At 39.3% G+C, this 16,820-nt stretch overlaps 4 protein-coding genes across 7 annotated transcripts; 1 reads left to right on the forward strand and 3 right to left on the reverse strand.

Moving 5' to 3' along the window:
* Positions 1 to 4,081: 4,081 nt before the first annotated feature.
* LOC110613697 (probable pyridoxal 5'-phosphate synthase subunit PDX1) lies at positions 4,082 to 5,448 on the reverse strand. Its single transcript, XM_021754979.2, has one exon. The coding sequence runs from the start codon at positions 5,325 to 5,327 to the stop codon at positions 4,392 to 4,394; it is 936 nt and encodes a 311-aa protein (XP_021610671.1). The 5' UTR covers positions 5,328 to 5,448; the 3' UTR covers positions 4,082 to 4,391.
* A 1,376-nt stretch (positions 5,449 to 6,824) lies between these two features.
* On the reverse strand, positions 6,825 to 15,650 carry LOC110613766 (E3 ubiquitin-protein ligase APD2). Of its 3 annotated transcripts, none has more exons than XM_021755188.2 (10): positions 15,513 to 15,650; positions 10,421 to 10,527; positions 10,212 to 10,337; positions 9,961 to 10,057; positions 9,250 to 9,324; positions 9,085 to 9,167; positions 7,974 to 8,120; positions 7,789 to 7,861; positions 7,372 to 7,711; positions 6,825 to 7,217 (listed from the first exon to the last, which is right to left on the reverse strand). In XM_021755188.2, the coding sequence occupies exons 2-10, from the start codon at positions 10,520 to 10,522 to the stop codon at positions 7,142 to 7,144; spliced, it is 1,119 nt and encodes a 372-aa protein (XP_021610880.1). In that variant the 5' UTR covers positions 10,523 to 10,527; positions 15,513 to 15,650; the 3' UTR covers positions 6,825 to 7,141. The 3 variants fall into 3 exon arrangements, with proteins under 3 accessions (XP_021610880.1, XP_021610795.1, XP_021610966.1); XM_021755103.2 differs by lacking the exon at positions 15,513 to 15,650 and adding an exon at positions 10,780 to 11,176; XM_021755274.2 differs by lacking the exons at positions 6,825 to 7,217; positions 15,513 to 15,650 and adding an exon at positions 10,780 to 11,326 and having other exon boundaries at positions 7,471 to 7,647.
* On the forward strand, positions 11,477 to 13,543 carry LOC110613933 (peptidyl-prolyl cis-trans isomerase CYP19-4). The gene is made up of 7 exons (XM_021755393.2): positions 11,477 to 11,636; positions 11,865 to 11,943; positions 12,268 to 12,315; positions 12,406 to 12,429; positions 12,816 to 12,998; positions 13,098 to 13,173; positions 13,264 to 13,543. Exons 1-7 carry the CDS (start codon positions 11,574 to 11,576, stop codon positions 13,400 to 13,402), a joined length of 612 nt encoding a protein of 203 aa, XP_021611085.1. The 5' UTR covers positions 11,477 to 11,573; the 3' UTR covers positions 13,403 to 13,543.
* On the reverse strand, positions 15,477 to 16,543 carry LOC110614021 (protein ELF4-LIKE 1). 2 transcript variants are annotated; one of them, XM_021755502.2, is made up of 2 exons: positions 15,824 to 16,543; positions 15,477 to 15,575 (listed from the first exon to the last, which is right to left on the reverse strand). In XM_021755502.2, exon 1 carries the CDS (start codon positions 16,292 to 16,294, stop codon positions 15,845 to 15,847), a length of 450 nt encoding a protein of 149 aa, XP_021611194.1. In that variant the 5' UTR covers positions 16,295 to 16,543; the 3' UTR covers positions 15,477 to 15,575; positions 15,824 to 15,844. The 2 variants fall into 2 exon arrangements, with proteins under 2 accessions (XP_021611194.1, XP_043815180.1); XM_043959245.1 differs by having other exon boundaries at positions 15,477 to 15,724; positions 15,824 to 16,541.
* Positions 16,544 to 16,820: the final 277 nt, after the last annotated feature.

The following is a 16,820-nucleotide window of genomic DNA, read 5'->3' on the forward strand; positions in this document are numbered from 1 at the left end:
TCAAACAAATCATCTACCAATGGTATAGGATATTTGTTCTTGATGGTTACCTTGTTCAAAGCTCGATAGTCAATGCACATTCACAGGCTTCCATCATGTTTCTTTTGGAACAGCACTGGGGCACCGTAGGGCGCCTTTGATGGTCGAATGTACCCCGCATCCAGCAGCTCCTTAAGCTGTTTCTTCAGTTCATCAAGCTCCGGGGGTGCCATTCGATAAGGTACCATGGCAGGAGGCTTAGCACCAGGCTCCAATTCAATGGCATGATCCACGCCTCTCCTTGGTGGTAGTTTCTTGGGCAGCTCAGGTGGCATTACATCCGTAAATTCATCCAAAATTGACACAATTTCATTAGGGACAGCAAGTGAATTAGGAATCATACCTTCTTCCTTGTAGGCCACAAGGTATGTTTCCTCTCCTTTCTTTATTCCCTTTGAAACTTGCATTGCTGATAGCATTCCTGTACCAACTGGAATTCGTTCAACAGCAACTCTGTAATCCATACCACCACTTCTGAATTGAATACACCCATCTTCAGTGAAGGATAGAGGCAGTACTCTTTCCATGAAATCCAGTCCAATCACCATGTGATAGTCCTTCAGCTCGACCACGTTCAAATTAATACTCCCACGCCAAGAGCCAATCTCTATGGGAACACCATGTGCTATACCTAGTAATGGTTTGGCTGGTTGATCCACAGCTCTCATCCAGCCTGTTTCCTTGGACAGCTTCAGTCCCATTTGAGCAGCCACATCACTGGACACCAAGTTCTGATTGGCGCCACTGTCCAGTAGTGCCTTGGTGTTAAATCCATTCACCTTGGCAGTAACATACATAAGAGCCTTCCCTGGTTGAGGCTTTAAGCCAACAATAGCCTTGGCAACACTTCCAGCAGCCTGGTTGTTTGCCTTGGCCTGCACAGCATTTATGATGTGCATCGAACCCAATTGTGCCTTTTCCCCTTGTGCTTGCTGCTGTAAAGCATCATAACTTGTAGCTATAGCATTCATCTTTGCACGATTGGGGCAGTCCCGCATGAAGTGAGGTCCATCACAAAAGAAACAATTTCGTTTGGGCTTGAAAGGTTCTTTGCTGGACTCACCTTGTTGCTGCTTCCCTTTCCAACCATGGGTGAATTTGGCAGACTTCTCTCCCTTATAAGGTTTGCTTGCCCCATTTTTGTCGTTGTGGAATTTCTTCTTCCCCTTATCATTCTTCGAGGATTCTTTGGAGAATTCCACCAGAGATTCTGCCACTGCAATGGCAGAAGTCAGATTCTGGACTCCCCGTCGCTTCAACTCCTGTTCAGCCCACCTTTGCAACCCATCCAGAAAGTAGAGCAACTTCACGTCTTCAGGCAATTGTGGGGTTTCCAGCATCAAGGAAGAGTACTCCCGGATATACTCCTTAATCGACCCCGTTTGCTTCAGATTCCGAAGCTTCTTCATGGCCAACTCCTTCGCATTTTCAGGGTAGAATTGCCTTTTGAGTTCTTCCTTGAATGCCTCCCACATTTCTAAGCCAGCTTGCCCTCTTTCTGTTTCAGCACAACGATACCTCCACCAAAGTGCAGCATCATGCTCAAAATAAAGGGTGCAAGTGTTAATCTTTTCAATGGGGTCATCCAGATGAATAGCACCGAAATATTTCTCCATATGCCAAATAAAATTATCAAATTCTTTAGCATCACGCTTACCTCCATATTTCGGTGGTTCGGGGACTTTGATCTTATGGGCAGTAGCAACAGCTGGAACACCAGTAGAGAAGGCAGCCTTGCACAGATTAATATCCCCCCTGGCTTCTCTTAGCTCATCACGCAGGGACAGCACTTCAGCTTGCATAGTGCTCTTAAATTCCTCCATTGAATTACGAACAGAATCCATGAAGCTATTTAGAGCACCTTGCAGATCTCCCTCAAGCTCCATCTTCAATTCTGCCTGCTCTCCTTCCTTAGAGTCAAGCGTTTCCAGGATATCACCCACAGCCAACTCGACCTTGACAAGCCTTGCCTCAAAGGCTTCCGCGAGGTTTGAAGGTACAATAGCACCCCTTGCTACTTCCTTCGACTTCCCTCTCTTCTTAGAGTGAACACGAATCTCCTCCCGTCCTCTCTCTTCAGCCGAGTCGGTGAGATTGCTAGCTTCCGCGTCCCTGCTGGTCATGGTTACAATTCTGCCAACCGAATGCAACCAAGGCTCTGATACCACGTGTCACGCCACAAGAACTCACAGCTTGTCAACGTGCAGCACTTGTGAGGTTGTTCTCCCCAAAACCCACACAAGTAAGCCTATCCAACAAACCAGCAAAGTAATGGGCAAATGGGAACAATCACACTAGCAAAGAAGAAGAGAATTGCAGAAGGAGAAATGTGTATTTTACTAGAGTGGCTGTACAATTTACAAGAGCTTTCACAAGGTAAATAATCTACTTCCATCTTTACAATTTCGTGGCACACCTATTTATAGACAAAGGCAGCAGTGTTTCAGGCCTCTGGAGATTTCCCTGTCAGCTGGGGTGTTCTGGAATCTTCCCCCAGTCTGGCAGAGGTGTGCTGGACAAGCTTCCCCAGTTCTGGAATGTTCCCTCTGCCTGGCAGTCTTATTAGATCCGTAGGCCAACCACAGAGAACGGCCCAGCAACCTGTTGGGTGGACTCCCTCAGGTCCAGCCCGTTGATGACCAGCGCCTGCGCCTGGCAGCCCAATCCGCATGCCCAGTGACTTGCGCGCCCAGCCTATCCCGCGGTGCTTTTTCCCAGCGGCCCATCGTTCCTCAGCGGCCTACCGGCATCCTGCGGCCAACCAGCGTCCTGCGGCCAACCAGCGTCCAGCGGCCAACCAGCATTCCAGCGGCCAACCAGCCTGCCACTCGCCTATGGCTACTTCGGTCTTCCTCCTTTCAAAATTTTTGTGGGGTGAAATTTGGAGGTTGACACTAAGCCTACCCCTTCTTCTTCATGCTTTTAACAATTGTTTCTTCCATCGTGATGTTGAGGCCCCTCTTTAACTTTTGCTGTAGAAGGAAGACTGGATTAATGTTCATGCCAAATTGCCAATGCAGAGAGTTAGAGACCGATGACAATTAGAAGCGCGGCAGAGTGTTGATGAAAGTTTTAAGTTCTTCCAGCTCTTCAACGGCAATCCAAAGCCTTGCTGCTTCTACTTCTTTGATTCTTTAGTTTGCTTCTGTGTTTTGGTTGATTCTTTATGTTACTTGAATCAAAGATGAGAAACTTTAGTTTTGTATAATTTACCCCTAAACAATTCTATTAAAAAATGATAAAAGCAGTTGACGAATACTTTCAGTCCATCCAGGGGTCAAGTTCCGGCCAAAATCTGACAACAGCATATCAACGCCCAATAGAAAGCAATTGCGGAAAACATCGGCCACGCGGCACGCCCCATAATATATGCTTTTGTTGGGCTAGATGACGTTTCATCCGATACAACATCGGACATTACCCTAAAGCCCACCCTCAAATTGGGCTTAATTATTTCAGTGCATTAACAGCAATTACTCCAAACAGAACATAGCACAACCCAAGATATATTTATTTATTTTGTATCCATAACATTCTGAATAAGCTCTGCCATCTGTCCAGTCGTTAGTAAGACTAGTAAAATGGGATGCACATTGAAAAATAGGTTGAATGGTGCAGCAGACTAAGCTCAAATCAAGTTTCACTCAACAATCATTATACCATCTTACCTCTATTACTAGAAATGCGGAAAGATGAAAGATGAAACAGGCCTTGGTTTTTCAGGGTGCAAAAGTTGTGGCACTTGTTTTTTAAGATTAAAGGTGTCCTTGCTAATGCATAAGGATCCATCATGTAACTAGAAAGTAAAGACTCGTCTAGTGCTCTCAAATGCACAACTCCATAAATAATGAAACCCCAAAATCAAAAAACCAACAATGCAACATGGGATTAAACCAAGCAACACACTGATAAGCTAATAAAACCATACTTCTACATATCCAAAATAACAAACTACTAAACCCCCGAAGAGAAATAATAATGAGAAGCAAGAAACCAATACTAGTACAACCAAAATATTTACTCATTAACAACAACAAGTAGATAGAGTAACTTTTCTAGAAGTCTGAAACTTATTTCATCATGTAATGTCAGTTCATACATATTACCCATTCAACATAATCATTTTTCCACCCAAAAGGGGAAAAACAAATTCAACGGTAACAATTTCCAACTGCCCACGATTAAAAACTTGAGGATTGAAATAAACAATGTTTCTAAGAGTACACAGATTGACCAATGATCTCACAAGTTGAAAGGGCTAAATATCCAGCCATACCTAAAAGTAATAGTATAGTGTAGGAGCACGCATATCCCCCACCAAATGTAATGTGATTCAATAGCTAAATTTGCAATTACTCTGATCGATTGGCATACCTTTCCACCTTATCATCATTCAGATTAATTCCAACCATAGCCTCGCCCAATCCACAGCTCACCTCCGCAAGCACATCAGGATCACTATAATGCGTCACTGCCTGCACAATTGCACGTGCTCTTCTCGCCGGATCCCCACTCTTAAAGACTCCAGAACCCACAAACACCCCATCGCATCCCAGCTGCATCATCATGGCTGCATCCGCTGGGGTCGCCACCCCACCTGCCGCGAAATGCACCACCGGAAGTCGCCCTAACTGCTTGGTCTGCATCACCAAATCGTAAGGAGCCGCAATCTTCTTGGCGAAAGTAAAAACCTCATCGTCATCCATGTTCATCAAGACTCTAATGTCTCCCATGACGGACCTCACGTGCCTAACCGCCTCGACGATATTGCCAGTGCCAGCCTCGCCTTTGGTTCTGATCATGGCCGCTCCCTCTCGGATTCTTCGGAGGGCTTCTCCGAGATCCCTGCAGCCGCATACAAAAGGAATCCGGAAATTGTGCTTGTTAATGTGGTTTTCTTCGTCGGCCGGAGTGAGAACTTCGCTCTCGTCAATGTAATCAATTCCGATTGCTTCGAGTATTTGGGCCTCCACGAAATGGCCAATACGGGCTTTGGCCATCACGGGAATGGTGACGGATTGTTTGATTTCTTTGATTAATTGCGGGTCGCTCATGCGGGCAACGCCGCCCTGCGCCCGGATGTCAGCGGGAACACGCTCCAGGGCCATGACGGCGCAGGCACCTGCTTCCTCGGCTATCCGGGCTTGATCGGCGTTGACGACGTCCATAATAACGCCGCCGCGGAGCATCTGGGCAAGGCCCACCTTGACGGAGAAGGGGGATTTCTTCGTGGTGGTTTCATAGATAGCGCCGTTACCGTAGACGGTTACGACTCCGATGTCCGCCATTTTGAGGTAGAGAGAATGGAGCTAACTGGAGAACGAGAGAGAGAGAGAGATGCTACTTGGCTGTAGAGACTAGAGATTGGGGAAGAGAGTGAGTGGCTAGGGATTTTTCTTAAAAAAAAAATAACATAAAATACTTTGGCTTATATGTTTGGTATATAAATATTGCTCTCTTACAAAATCACGTGATTTATCGTTTTTTCCATTAAAAACTTTCTAATCCTTTTTTCGATTTTTCTAATCGTATAATACTTCTTCATATATTAATGAAAATTTGTTATACAGGAAAGAGTTATTTCATAATAATAATAATAACGACTGGAGAAAGAGGTTATTATCTCCAACTCGAGGGCAATAGTTGGTGTTTCTTGTGAGAATGTCGCAGTCGTCTCTGCCTCTTTTGAGCAGGGTGCCTTTTCCGTTTTTGCTTAAACGTGGATTTCTTCTCCTTTTGGATGGAAGTGCTTTCATTTTTATTTTTATTTTTATTTCTCTTTCTTTGTTGATGTCGCAGTTGTCTCTGCCCCATTTGAGTAGGGTGCCTTTTCCGTTTTTGCTTAAACGTGGGTTTCTTCCCCTTTTGGATGGAAGTGGTTTCATTTTTATTTTTATTTTATTTATGAGTATATTGTATTTTGAAGAAGAAGATTGTTTTTCTGCTTTATTTTTTTTTTCTTTTTCTTCAACCGGTAAAAGATGGTTAGAGAGAAAATCTTTCCTTGCATGGTACACCACCACAACTGCCACCGCAACTGTATCTTAGCAATTTTTTCTATTAGAATTTTCCTTTTTAACTCGTGAGGGGATCAACGCTCTAGTTCTTATCCATAATGACGCTTTTTTTTTTTTTTTTCTTTTTTTCTATGTGGAGTTAATGGTCAGAATCTGTAATTGATTTGGTGATACATGCGCTCATTTTTTTTTATAGATTTTCTTTTCCTTTAAATCTGAATTTTTAAATTTATTTGATTGTTAATATTGTCTCTTCTAGTTTTTCAATGTGTTTGATAGTCCTTTGAATTACTATTAGTAGAAGAAGTCTTTTTGCCATCATTTACATGGTGAACGGTGTTCTAACGATTTATCCAGTAAAAAGGAGCGACGCTTATAGTTTTTATAATCGGATTCATGATGGACCAGATGGTTAGATCGGATTTCTAGTGTTTTTTTCTTCATAGACTTCTTTTCTTTTTTTACTTTATAATTTTGAAAATGATAAGTATTTAGAAATAAGCTTACACATATATATAAATTAATTGACATATATTTTATTTGAATTAGTAAAAGAATATTGTTAGAATTGAAAATTTAAGAGAATTAACTAGTATTGATAATAAAGCAAACATTTAAATTAATTAAGTTATTAGCTAAAATTGCAACAATATATAAAAGTTTATAAATTAAATGGGAAAAATACTTGACTAAATTGAAAAATATTATAAATGTTTTTTTTAGCTTATTAATAATGATAATAGCTCTAACATATTATGAAAACAGAAGTAATCATAAAAATTACCCAAAATTTATTTCTTTTTTTATTTCCCTTCTCCTCCATTGCACCATCTACCATCAGGACAAACATTAAATTGCTTGGAAGGCTTGTCAATTTGAAAAAATTATACATGAGTTCTTACCTCTTTCTCCTTTTTCTTCTTGGAACTAAACATCTTCACAATCCTACATCAAATTATCATTTTCCACCAAAAAAAACAAATGCAAAGGAAAAAAGAAAAAGAAGAAATAATAATAAATTTACAATGGTCTATCAAGAGTTGTATAGCAAGGGGGTCTACATAATAATTGCTGAAATGAACTTCTCAAACTGTAAATATCTTCCTCACTTTCTTTATGGTTCTGCGACATATGGGACAAGTACCTGTCTCCTCTGCTATCCTGTCGAGTAAAACAGAATTTGATGTCTCATATGATCCTAATTTAAAGAAAATGCAATAAAATGATGATATTGATGATAAAAACAAGATTACGAGTATGTACAAAGTACAGGTTACTTTCTTCCTCGACAGAAATTACAATAATCTGCAAATACCTTGTTCCACAGTTAAAACAAGTTACACAATGCCCACATGGAAGAAAGAAGCAGTCTCTTCGGGCATCAAAACAACTGGCACAAAGACGATAGAGATTTTCTCCTTGTGCTAATGTTTTCCCTTCGAGTGATGAATTCACTGCAAGTAACTCATCCAGATCCTGCTCATCCTGTGAGATAGAATCATAAGATGAACCGTGACTTGAGATGTCGTCATCTTTCTGTGAGAGCAACGGGGCTCGTTCAGATCTTATCTCTCTGGCTTGATTTCCACCTCTATTAGAAGCTTGGCAAATATTAAGGAATCTTAAGATTAAAAAGATGAGGATTGTCATCACGCCTACATGCGGCAGATGTAAATATGAGCATTTTGTTTCTTAAATGCACAAAAATGATATGAATGGAAATGAAAGTGACCTGATCCAATCAAGTACGTGATCCATCTTGGTCCATAAGATACTTTGACATGCCAGTCATCGTCCAATGATCCCTGAAAGAACATGTTCTTATTTAGGAATCAAATCTGACAACTTTGCGTTCCATACATATGCTTGACCATCCTCAGATGGAAATTAGATGTAATTTATATCTTAGCCAATTACCTCTTTAGGACCTGGAGATGTTAAGACAGCGACGCTTGGCCCAAAGAGATATAACTTCGAACTGCACAGATTATGACTGAGGGAGCACTTGTAATACGCCTGACTTGTGTTGTAAATGAAAGCCTTCATCACAAATTTCAACTCTACCTGTATAACTCAAAATCACTGGACGTAGTCATGTAATGTTTAATGTCCATGTGAAGACTTAGTAAACTAACTGGACAAGCACATTCAAAAATCCACATGCAGCTATTTCTTTATGCTTTGAACTTAAAAAAATGGCTTCCATAAAGAAATAGCTGTAAATGGATTTACAGACAGATTTACAAATGCCGTGTAATACAACACAACTTAAAGCAAGAATCTTCAGAGTAAATATGAAGTCAGATGTAAAGCAAGCCGCTAATCTGATCAATACTGATGCCTTATTCAGCAGGCTTCCTTTAAGCCTGACAGATCCAACCATATTGCTATTTTCATATAAATCATGATGCCAATAATCCTCAAAGCAACTTACTATTTTGGATGATTAGCTTTTTATGGACATGACCCATGGGATAAACTAAGTGCATGAAATGAAAGATTCCATTATACAGATCTATTCAACTTACAAATCAACTATTCCAAATGTACATATTTTGTCCATATGCTGAATTCTTTCTAGTTGCACGATCAAAAACCCTTTCCTAGCATCTTGCCCAAACATTTTGCGTCACTTTTAATTAACTGTAATAAAATGAAACAAAACGAATTTGCTGAGGTCAGAATGTGGAATTAAATGATCATAATACTCCGATTAATTGGTCGAATGAGAAAAATGTAAAGACTTAGAGAGAGCAATAACTAAGTACTCAATTGGCCAGCTCTCCATTTTCATCCTATTTTAAAGTGCGTTGCTCTGTTACTGCAGCACAGGTCCATTCATGATAAATTTCCACGAGTATTCTACAGCAAATTTACACAATAAAGCATGTTTTCTGGCCTACATTCATCAAGAAGGCGTAAACTCTACATTTATTTGTGGCATGCATGTGAAGTCACTAGAAGTTCATCAAACGTAGAAAAATGATTTTATATCAACAATGAATGGAGTCAATAGTTGAATTAATACCTCCACATCTTTCGAGTTCAGATTCCCCACTGCAATGTAATAATTTGAAGACTTGAAAATATTTTGTTGGATTTTGCCAGTTCCTATGAATTAAAAACGTAAGACAACTTAATCCATGGCCTCAACAGTATACAAATAATGCTTCCATTTACATGTGGATATTACCACAGATAATATTCCAAGACAAAGTTGAATTAGGAGATGAAGGGTCATCTATCCACTCCGCTAGGCTTTTCCTACCTGCACGTTTAGAAAAAAATACTAAGAAACAAAAATGATACTAATTCTGTGTTCTGATTACTATTAGTTCAAGTCGTTCATCCAGGCATATAGAACTGAATTTCACAGCGTGCATACTGTAAATGAGCAAAATCAGCCCGTGACTAAGATATTATACAACATAAATTGATAATGGCAAAAGAATGATAGAAACATATATTCAAACTGCCGAACATTAAACGATTGCAACGACAAAACTGAGACATTTTTCTAGAAGAATAATGTGGACAGTAATACAGATAATAATGAAATGCACAATTACGGATGCAAAGTTGTTTTAAGGAATTGCAATAAATAGTAACTAGCTGCTATCCGGCAAGCACTTCCTTCCCATACATACACAATACTAAAAATATTTGTAAAAGATTAGGGGACTTAAATGAACTGAAGCAAACATTAAGCTGTTCCATAATATCTTTCCATGTCATCCAATCTTATCTGAAGAGTTTTAATGGACTAAAAAATAAGCATGTAACTACATAATACAGAGGAATTCAACAGGAAAACCACAGGAACCACTATCAAGATTGAAGCATAGAAAGAAAGGAGGGGAGTGGGGGTGGTCCACCTCACAGAAGCAGGAGAAGAAGGTATCACCTTGAGCAATTACAAGGGACAAAGGTGAGGAACTTGGGGATTTTATAGTGTAAAAGATATCAACCATAGACCCTTCATTTAGGAAGTATACCCATTCCTGCAGATAATTAATAAAGTAAATGCAAGTGAAACATCAAATCAAACAGATGTTATACGACTCTGTAAGTCAGAAATGCAGTTGGGTCCATGAATTCACATGGCATTGAAGGGCAAATCGCGGAAAGAGGGATTAAAAAAACAGAAATATTTGCCTTCTGAAAATCAATAGGCACAATTGAGTTGTGTGTTTCAGTCCAAGTAATTTCAACATCCAAGGGTGGACTTTTGTGAAATTCATATAGCATTGGCCCAGGTTTTGGCTTATCCAGCTGCTGCACCTGTTTCAGAAACCAAAATGAGACTGCTTTACAGGAGCTCCGGCCGCAGCCCAGTAACTCAAAGCAGGGAAAGGAAAGAAAACCTTAATAGACTGAACAAATAAAGTGTTGGTTTTGACAAGGCGTGATGAATTGGGGCCCAATAGCAAGTTCACAGACCCGTAGAATCCAAGAATCATAATCATGGATGCTGCAAGTGAGCAAATAAATGAGATCCTTAATTGAAAATCAACGGTAATAATAATAATAACGATGATTTATTTATTTATATTTTTATTATCATAGTAAATCTCATAAACTATTTAAATAAAGTATCACTACAATTTTTTTTTCAAACCAAATAATATGTTAAGCTCATAAAAAGATATTTAAAATTCAATCAAATCATAGCAAAAAACAAAAAGAAGGAGAAGAAGAGAGCGGAAACAGAAGAAATGCATACCGAAGAACCAGAAAGTGAGGAGAACAACAAGGCATGACCAAACATCGTCTGTAATCTCGGTAGGAGCAACATTCGATATGGAAATATTTACTCTATAAGATAGAGCAGAAGAAGAAGGAGAAGAAGATTGATGGCTGTGTTCTTCGTCGACTTGAGAAGTGGAAACAGAAGTAGGAGGAGGAAGAAGAAGAGGCGCATGTTGATCATCATTATCTGCTACTTCCATAGTAACAAATTACTGGTAGGAAACAATTACGCCTGTGGAATTTGCGTGATAAGGAAAAAGAAAGCGATAAGAAAGGGGCATTGATTCAAATGGAGCACTTGCACACTCAACTAGCAGTCTGTGTCTGCTCTTCCTCCGGACTGGTAGTTGAGTAACTCTCTGACCTGCTCTCAACGACATTTGGTTAACGATTAAAGAATTCTAATTTTTTTCTACTCTTCGCAATTAAAGTAGTTTTGCGCTTGATTGATCAGTTTCAACTGAACAATACTGTCCTGACGTTTCAGTTTGAATTTTTCTTATTTCGTCATGAATACTAATTAATTAGAGTTTAATAATAATATGTATGCAGAGTCTCTCTTGGGTACAAAAACGAAGGAGGTCCGGTGGCCCAAGTTGTTCTGGGTCGGCCCAAGCAATCCCCGCGGCCCAGTGTTTTCTTTCATATTGAGCGGGTCCACCACCTGGATCGGACGCGTTCCTCTGGCTTTTTTTATTAGTTCCTAACTTCCTAGTACTCAGTTCTTACTCGCAGTAACTTGGAGTTTTGAGACGACAGCGAACGAAGATGGCGAGATCGTGGTCGCTGCTATGGATCTTTGTCCTGTTTGGAATCCTAACTCTTATTCAGGTAAATCAACCCTCTAAATTCTATTGTTGAATTTACTGAATCTTGTTTCAGTGTCTGGATCGATCAGCTTCCAATTAAACTCTGTATCTTCCAGAGAGACTTCGAGATTTATTATCATTATTTTGCATTCTTCAAACTAGATAATATAGATTTACTTCGTTATCCTTTTTATTGCATATTAGTGGTAATAATTGATTAGCATATAATCGGCTTGAGTTGCTTTCGTAGGCGAAGGATTCCAAGGAAGAATTGAAAGAGATAACCCATAAAGTGTACTTTGATGTTGAGATTGCTGGAAAACCTGCCGGTATGTTTCGCTCGTCTAAATTAATATTTCCTAACCACTTTGACCCATCAATGTGGGGGATTTTGTTCTTTGTTCTTGTTGGTATGCAATGTTTACGCTTTTCAGAAGCAGAGAAGAACCTTGGTTAAAGATGATTTTTTGCATTTCATATGATAAGTATAAAGAGATTTGCAATTTCCTATATTTATTTCGTATTTTAATTAAAATTATATGTTCATGTGTTTAGTTCTTTGTTATAGGAGTAAATTATTGCCTTTCTTTTTCTGAGTTTTCAAATTATTGTGTCTAAAATATCGGTGCTAAAATTTGTCCATCATCATTCAGGCCGTGTTGTCATGGGTCTGTTTGGGAAGGCTGTTCCTAAAACTGCAGGTATAATAGTTTAGATGACGGATGACTTGTATTGCTTTTTTCAATGCTTGATTAGAGTGATATTAATGAACTTATGCATTTTATTTGCAGAAAATTTCCGAGCATTGTGCACAGGTATGCGGTGAGACTAAACTTATTTTACGGAAGCATGAATAATCGGTTCTTGTCTGCATCAGATTGATTATATGTGCAGTCTCATTATAGACTTATAGTAATTATGATATGACTACATTATCTTGAAAAACATTTGGACAGCTAATTCATTTCGTTGTAATGTTCTCAAACAGAAAATATGAAAACACAAAAACAGCTGAAGTGAATTTATATATGTTTCTTCTGTTAAAAAAGAAAAAGGAATTTATATCTTGGACACTTTGTTTGAAGAAACCGAAGAAAATATGTGTGGGATGTGATTATTTTCCTCATGGAGTGATACATGGAATGTGGTTGGTTACTTTAGAGAAACCGGTTTTATATCATTACATGTTTCTTCATTGCAGGGGAAAAAGGCACTGGGAAGAGTGGAAAACCACTTCATTATAAGGGAAGTGTATTTCACAGGATTATTCCCAGCTTCATGATCCAAGGAGGTGATTTTACACTCGGCGATGGAAGAGGTGGAGAATCAATTTATGGAGAGAAGTTTGCTGATGAGAATTTCAAGCTGAAGCATACCGGACCTGGTATGATTAATATTTTTATTATTTCTAAGGGACTAAGTCTCCTCCAAGCATGAGATAAGAAAAGAGAGGTATGAAAGGACTTTTAACTTGTGTGACCAGGGCTTTTATCGATGGCAAATGCGGGACCTGACACAAATGGATCTCAGTTCTTCATCACAACTGTCACAACTAACTGGTAATTGCAAGCTCGTACTTTTTAAGATTGAATATGGGAAGGTCTTGCGAACAACTTATTTAGTTTCAATGTCCTCCCAATTATATGCAGGTTGGATGGCAGACATGTTGTATTTGGAAAGGTGCTCTCTGGAATGGATGTGGTTTATAAGATTGAAGCTGAAGGCAGACAGAGTGGCACACCTAAGAGCAAGGTTGTGATTGCAGACAGTGGCGAACTCTCACAATGATTTGCTCTTTTGACTTGACAAATGCAACTCTTTAAATTTCCTTTTTACCTGTCTGTAACACTTCTTAATCTGATGTACCATGAGCTTTTGATTTAAAGTGGGTCTTTATTAAATGGCAAAGAAGGTACTACATGGTAGAAACCTCTTGTTTTATCTTGGAAGAAAGTAATAGGTTATTTGCAGGTAATGCAACAACATGCCTGTATGATATGAATGGGTTAAACGGTGAGTAATTCCTAAATTTCAACAGCACATAATTTGTTGAATTTAACGATGAATCTAAAATTAATTCCAGCACTAGCTTGTATATGTAGAATTTTTATTTGCACTTGTTTATTGAAGAGCAAGGGCAAATGAACTATAGCTAAGAGCTCAGAAGGCAGATTAGTTATGCAATTTTTGCGCTTGGCATTTTGTGCATTCTCTCATATGTTCAGTTGTTTTTGTTTGGGGAATTTGCGTATACTGTACTTAGCTGTTCTATCAATGCCCATAGGGGCTCTTTTTCTTTCTTTCTTTTTTTTTTTTTACCTGAATTGAAAAGTGAAGATTTTTGTATAGTTCCAATTTTTGTAATGCAATTGGCGTATGCAGAAAATGTCGTCTCTGCTCTGAGTAGATACAAAGACTTGCTATTTTAGCATGGCACAAAATAATTAATAAGCAATTAGATGTCAAAACTCACGCCTTCTTCTTTTCTTCTTTCGTGTTCTAAACTGTTCATTTCATAAGATTGGAATAAGAATCTACAACACAGGTAATCAAATGGCATCAAAGACAGCAAAATATCCAGACACCAGAGATGGTGAAATATAATGAGATTATTTTATTTGTGATCCCCATTGGAAGATATCATTTTGGAGGGCCCCTCAAGCAAGATTAGCAGACTCTAGAATGTACCTACAAGGAACTGCAGAATTATCTTCGAGGGATGAATTGAAGCTGTCTTACCTGTCTAATCCTCACCATTCATATGTCTTGAACAGTTGACAGAACCACTTAATATGATCCAATTTTCAAAGCCAGTAGCGAGTTCAAGGAGCTCATAGATGAAGCAGCATTTCATGCTAGATGACCACTTTTTACACATTATAAGCAAACTACACAATCTTCATTAATCCATGCAGGTGCTACTATGAAGCAGCAACCAGCAATCAACTTCCCCTCCCTGCTCTTCCAACTCTGCGCAGCACCAACACCCAATTCTGCTAAATTAAATTCCCTAACTTTTACCAAGAAATACATGTACCCACTTTAAGAATTGGCAAAGAAAGGATTTGAGAGCACTGGCGGAGCCATCCATTGGCCTTTGTCAATTTGTTGGACATAGAACAAGCATAGTTATTAAACGCGCGCCTGAGGCGATTCTAGTCGTCGGAAGGGTAGATTCTTCATCTTTTCTGCTCTTACTCCTTCTCACCTTGCTTTTCTGCTTTTTCTTAAAGAACGTCTTCTGGATTTTTTCAAGACAATCTGCCCAAAAAGCTTACGATAGAAGGCCTCCTTAATGCTCAAATGATCACCATAGGTGTGTCCGACTGCTAAGAGTCATTTATTATTTCAATATGCATCACCTATTGGAGCATAAAAATGGCAATGAAGTGAAGCAGGGCAGACATCCCCATTCAAACATATCCTTTTTTCAATTTAAATGATTTATATTACTCTATCTTATATGTTTTGAAAAACTGCATATTTTCAAACAATGGTGGGGGCCGGAAGTCCTCAGTAGATCAGGGCAAAGTGGATAAATCTGACTTGAGAGGGTGAAATTGCTATTTCTATTGGCAGTAGTCAGCAGTCCCACAATTGAAAGACCCTCCTATAGTTGGCTTAGGATATAGGCATTTTTCTACCTAGTACCTACTAGATCAAGGCTTCGGGTTTAGATGCTTATAAGAAGGAATGCAATCTACTGTTCACCGTATATACTAGTCTCTGTTTCCCCCTCCCCTTTTACCAACAACCCTTAACTAACAAAACACAATAAAGAAAAGTCTACACATTTGTTTGGAACATTTTGGAAGCAAATAATAAAAGAAAAATATGAAGGTGAAATAGCAAAACAAGAGAGTAGAACAAAATGAAAAGTAAAATAGAACATAAATACCTTATTACGTCCACGGGGAAAGAGGTAATGGAGATAAAAGCAGTCCCGCAGCATGAAACAATCCTTAAAAAAACACAAACAAACATAACAACCAACACCACATAAGCAAACCATTATTGTTATCGCGTCCACCGCCACCACCGCCGTAACCGCAACACGCTAGCATATATAAAGAAACCACACCACACAGCAAACAAAGACTCACTGACTCACTGCACCGGACATTAGAGACTCCAGTAAGACCCTGACACGACCTCATACAAAATGCTTAGAAATCGAATGGTAAGATAAATAGTGGTGGTTGAGACTACTTTAAATTCATCGATCGAGTTTCAGGAATCGGATCTCTCCCCACTGCTTCCTTTCTTAATGCGACGCCGTTCCCGCACAGCGTTGGAGAAATTGACAGATAAATCGGAGTAAATAGAGATGATCTCGGAGATATTCTCGTTAATCTCGCGAATCAAGGGAACGTTTTTTGCGAGATTATCTGGTATCATCGACTGGTGGTTCTCGTTTACACGTTGAATCAGGTTGCGGTTCTGATCGAGAACGGCTTGCACCTGCCTGAAACTCTTGCTAAGCGTATCCCAAACTTCCACATCACAGTCCTTCTCAGTGTCGTCATCACCATCACCATCACCACCACCGATGTTGGATTCTATGGTGAGCCGCTTCTTCTTGTTGGTTTTGGGGAGTATCGGTTCTGGTTTAGGCGAAATGATGGTGACATCCATGGTAGACTCCACCTCCACCAGTGAGGATGACTCAAGCGTTGTCATACATAATAAAGTCTTTTGCTCTCTCTCACAGCGACTCTGTCTTTATCTTCTTTCAGGTCCACCAGAAATGGCCGCAATGGGTAGTTATTAGCTTTGGGTATTTTATATCTTGCCTTAAGAGAGAGAAAGGTAGCGGGTCACTGGCAAACAGAGTCTCCCATGCCGGTCTCTGGGGTTTATCCTACAAATTAGTGGCTAGTTATTTGGAGTCCTTTGATTGGTCTGTCAAAATAGTGAGCCTTCTGTAGCTGGCGGATGAAGTTGAACCCTCTGTTTGAAAAATACAAAACATTAAAAGAAAAAGAGGGTTGCCTCCGCTGGCGGGCGGGGAGGGGTCCGCACTCCGCAATGCTGTTAGATATTTCCGATAAATTTTTTTTTTTATTCTTTTCTGCAAAAAGAGATTTCATTTGCGGGGGCAAGTTATACAGTTGAGTAAAAAAAAAAAAAAATCGAAACTATTTGCAAAAGAAAAAGAAATAGTAAAAAACAAAACAATTATTAAAAAAAAAAATAAAGGAAGAAA

Source organism: Manihot esculenta, chromosome 1 (genome assembly GCF_001659605.2).
Source record: "Manihot esculenta cultivar AM560-2 chromosome 1, M.esculenta_v8, whole genome shotgun sequence".
NCBI classification, from domain to species: Eukaryota; Viridiplantae; Streptophyta; class Magnoliopsida; order Malpighiales; family Euphorbiaceae; genus Manihot; species Manihot esculenta.

Bases quoted from the DNA above. Each gene is read 5' to 3' on its own strand.
- LOC110613697 (XM_021754979.2), bottom strand. From the start codon at position 5,327: ATGGCGGACATCGGAGTCGTAACCGTCTACGGTAACGGCGCTATCTAT.
- LOC110613766 (XM_021755103.2), bottom strand. From the start codon at position 11,005: ATGGAAGTAGCAGATAATGATGATCAACATGCGCCTCTTCTTCTTCCT. The intron at 10,528-10,779 runs GTATGCATTTCT...GCTCACTTGCAG, and splicing joins CCTCACTTTCTGGTTCTTCG to CATCCATGATTATGATTCTT. The intron at 7,218-7,371 runs GTATTTGCAGAT...TTTACTCGACAG, and splicing joins TGTTTTAACTGTGGAACAAG to GATAGCAGAGGAGACAGGTA.
- LOC110613933 (XM_021755393.2), top strand. From the start codon at position 11,574: ATGGCGAGATCGTGGTCGCTGCTATGGATCTTTGTCCTGTTTGGAATC. The intron at 12,316-12,405 runs GTATAATAGTTT...TTTTATTTGCAG, and splicing joins GGCTGTTCCTAAAACTGCAG to AAAATTTCCGAGCATTGTGC. The intron at 12,430-12,815 runs GTATGCGGTGAG...TCTTCATTGCAG, and splicing joins TTTCCGAGCATTGTGCACAG to GGGAAAAAGGCACTGGGAAG.
- LOC110614021 (XM_021755502.2), bottom strand. From the start codon at position 16,294: ATGACAACGCTTGAGTCATCCTCACTGGTGGAGGTGGAGTCTACCATG.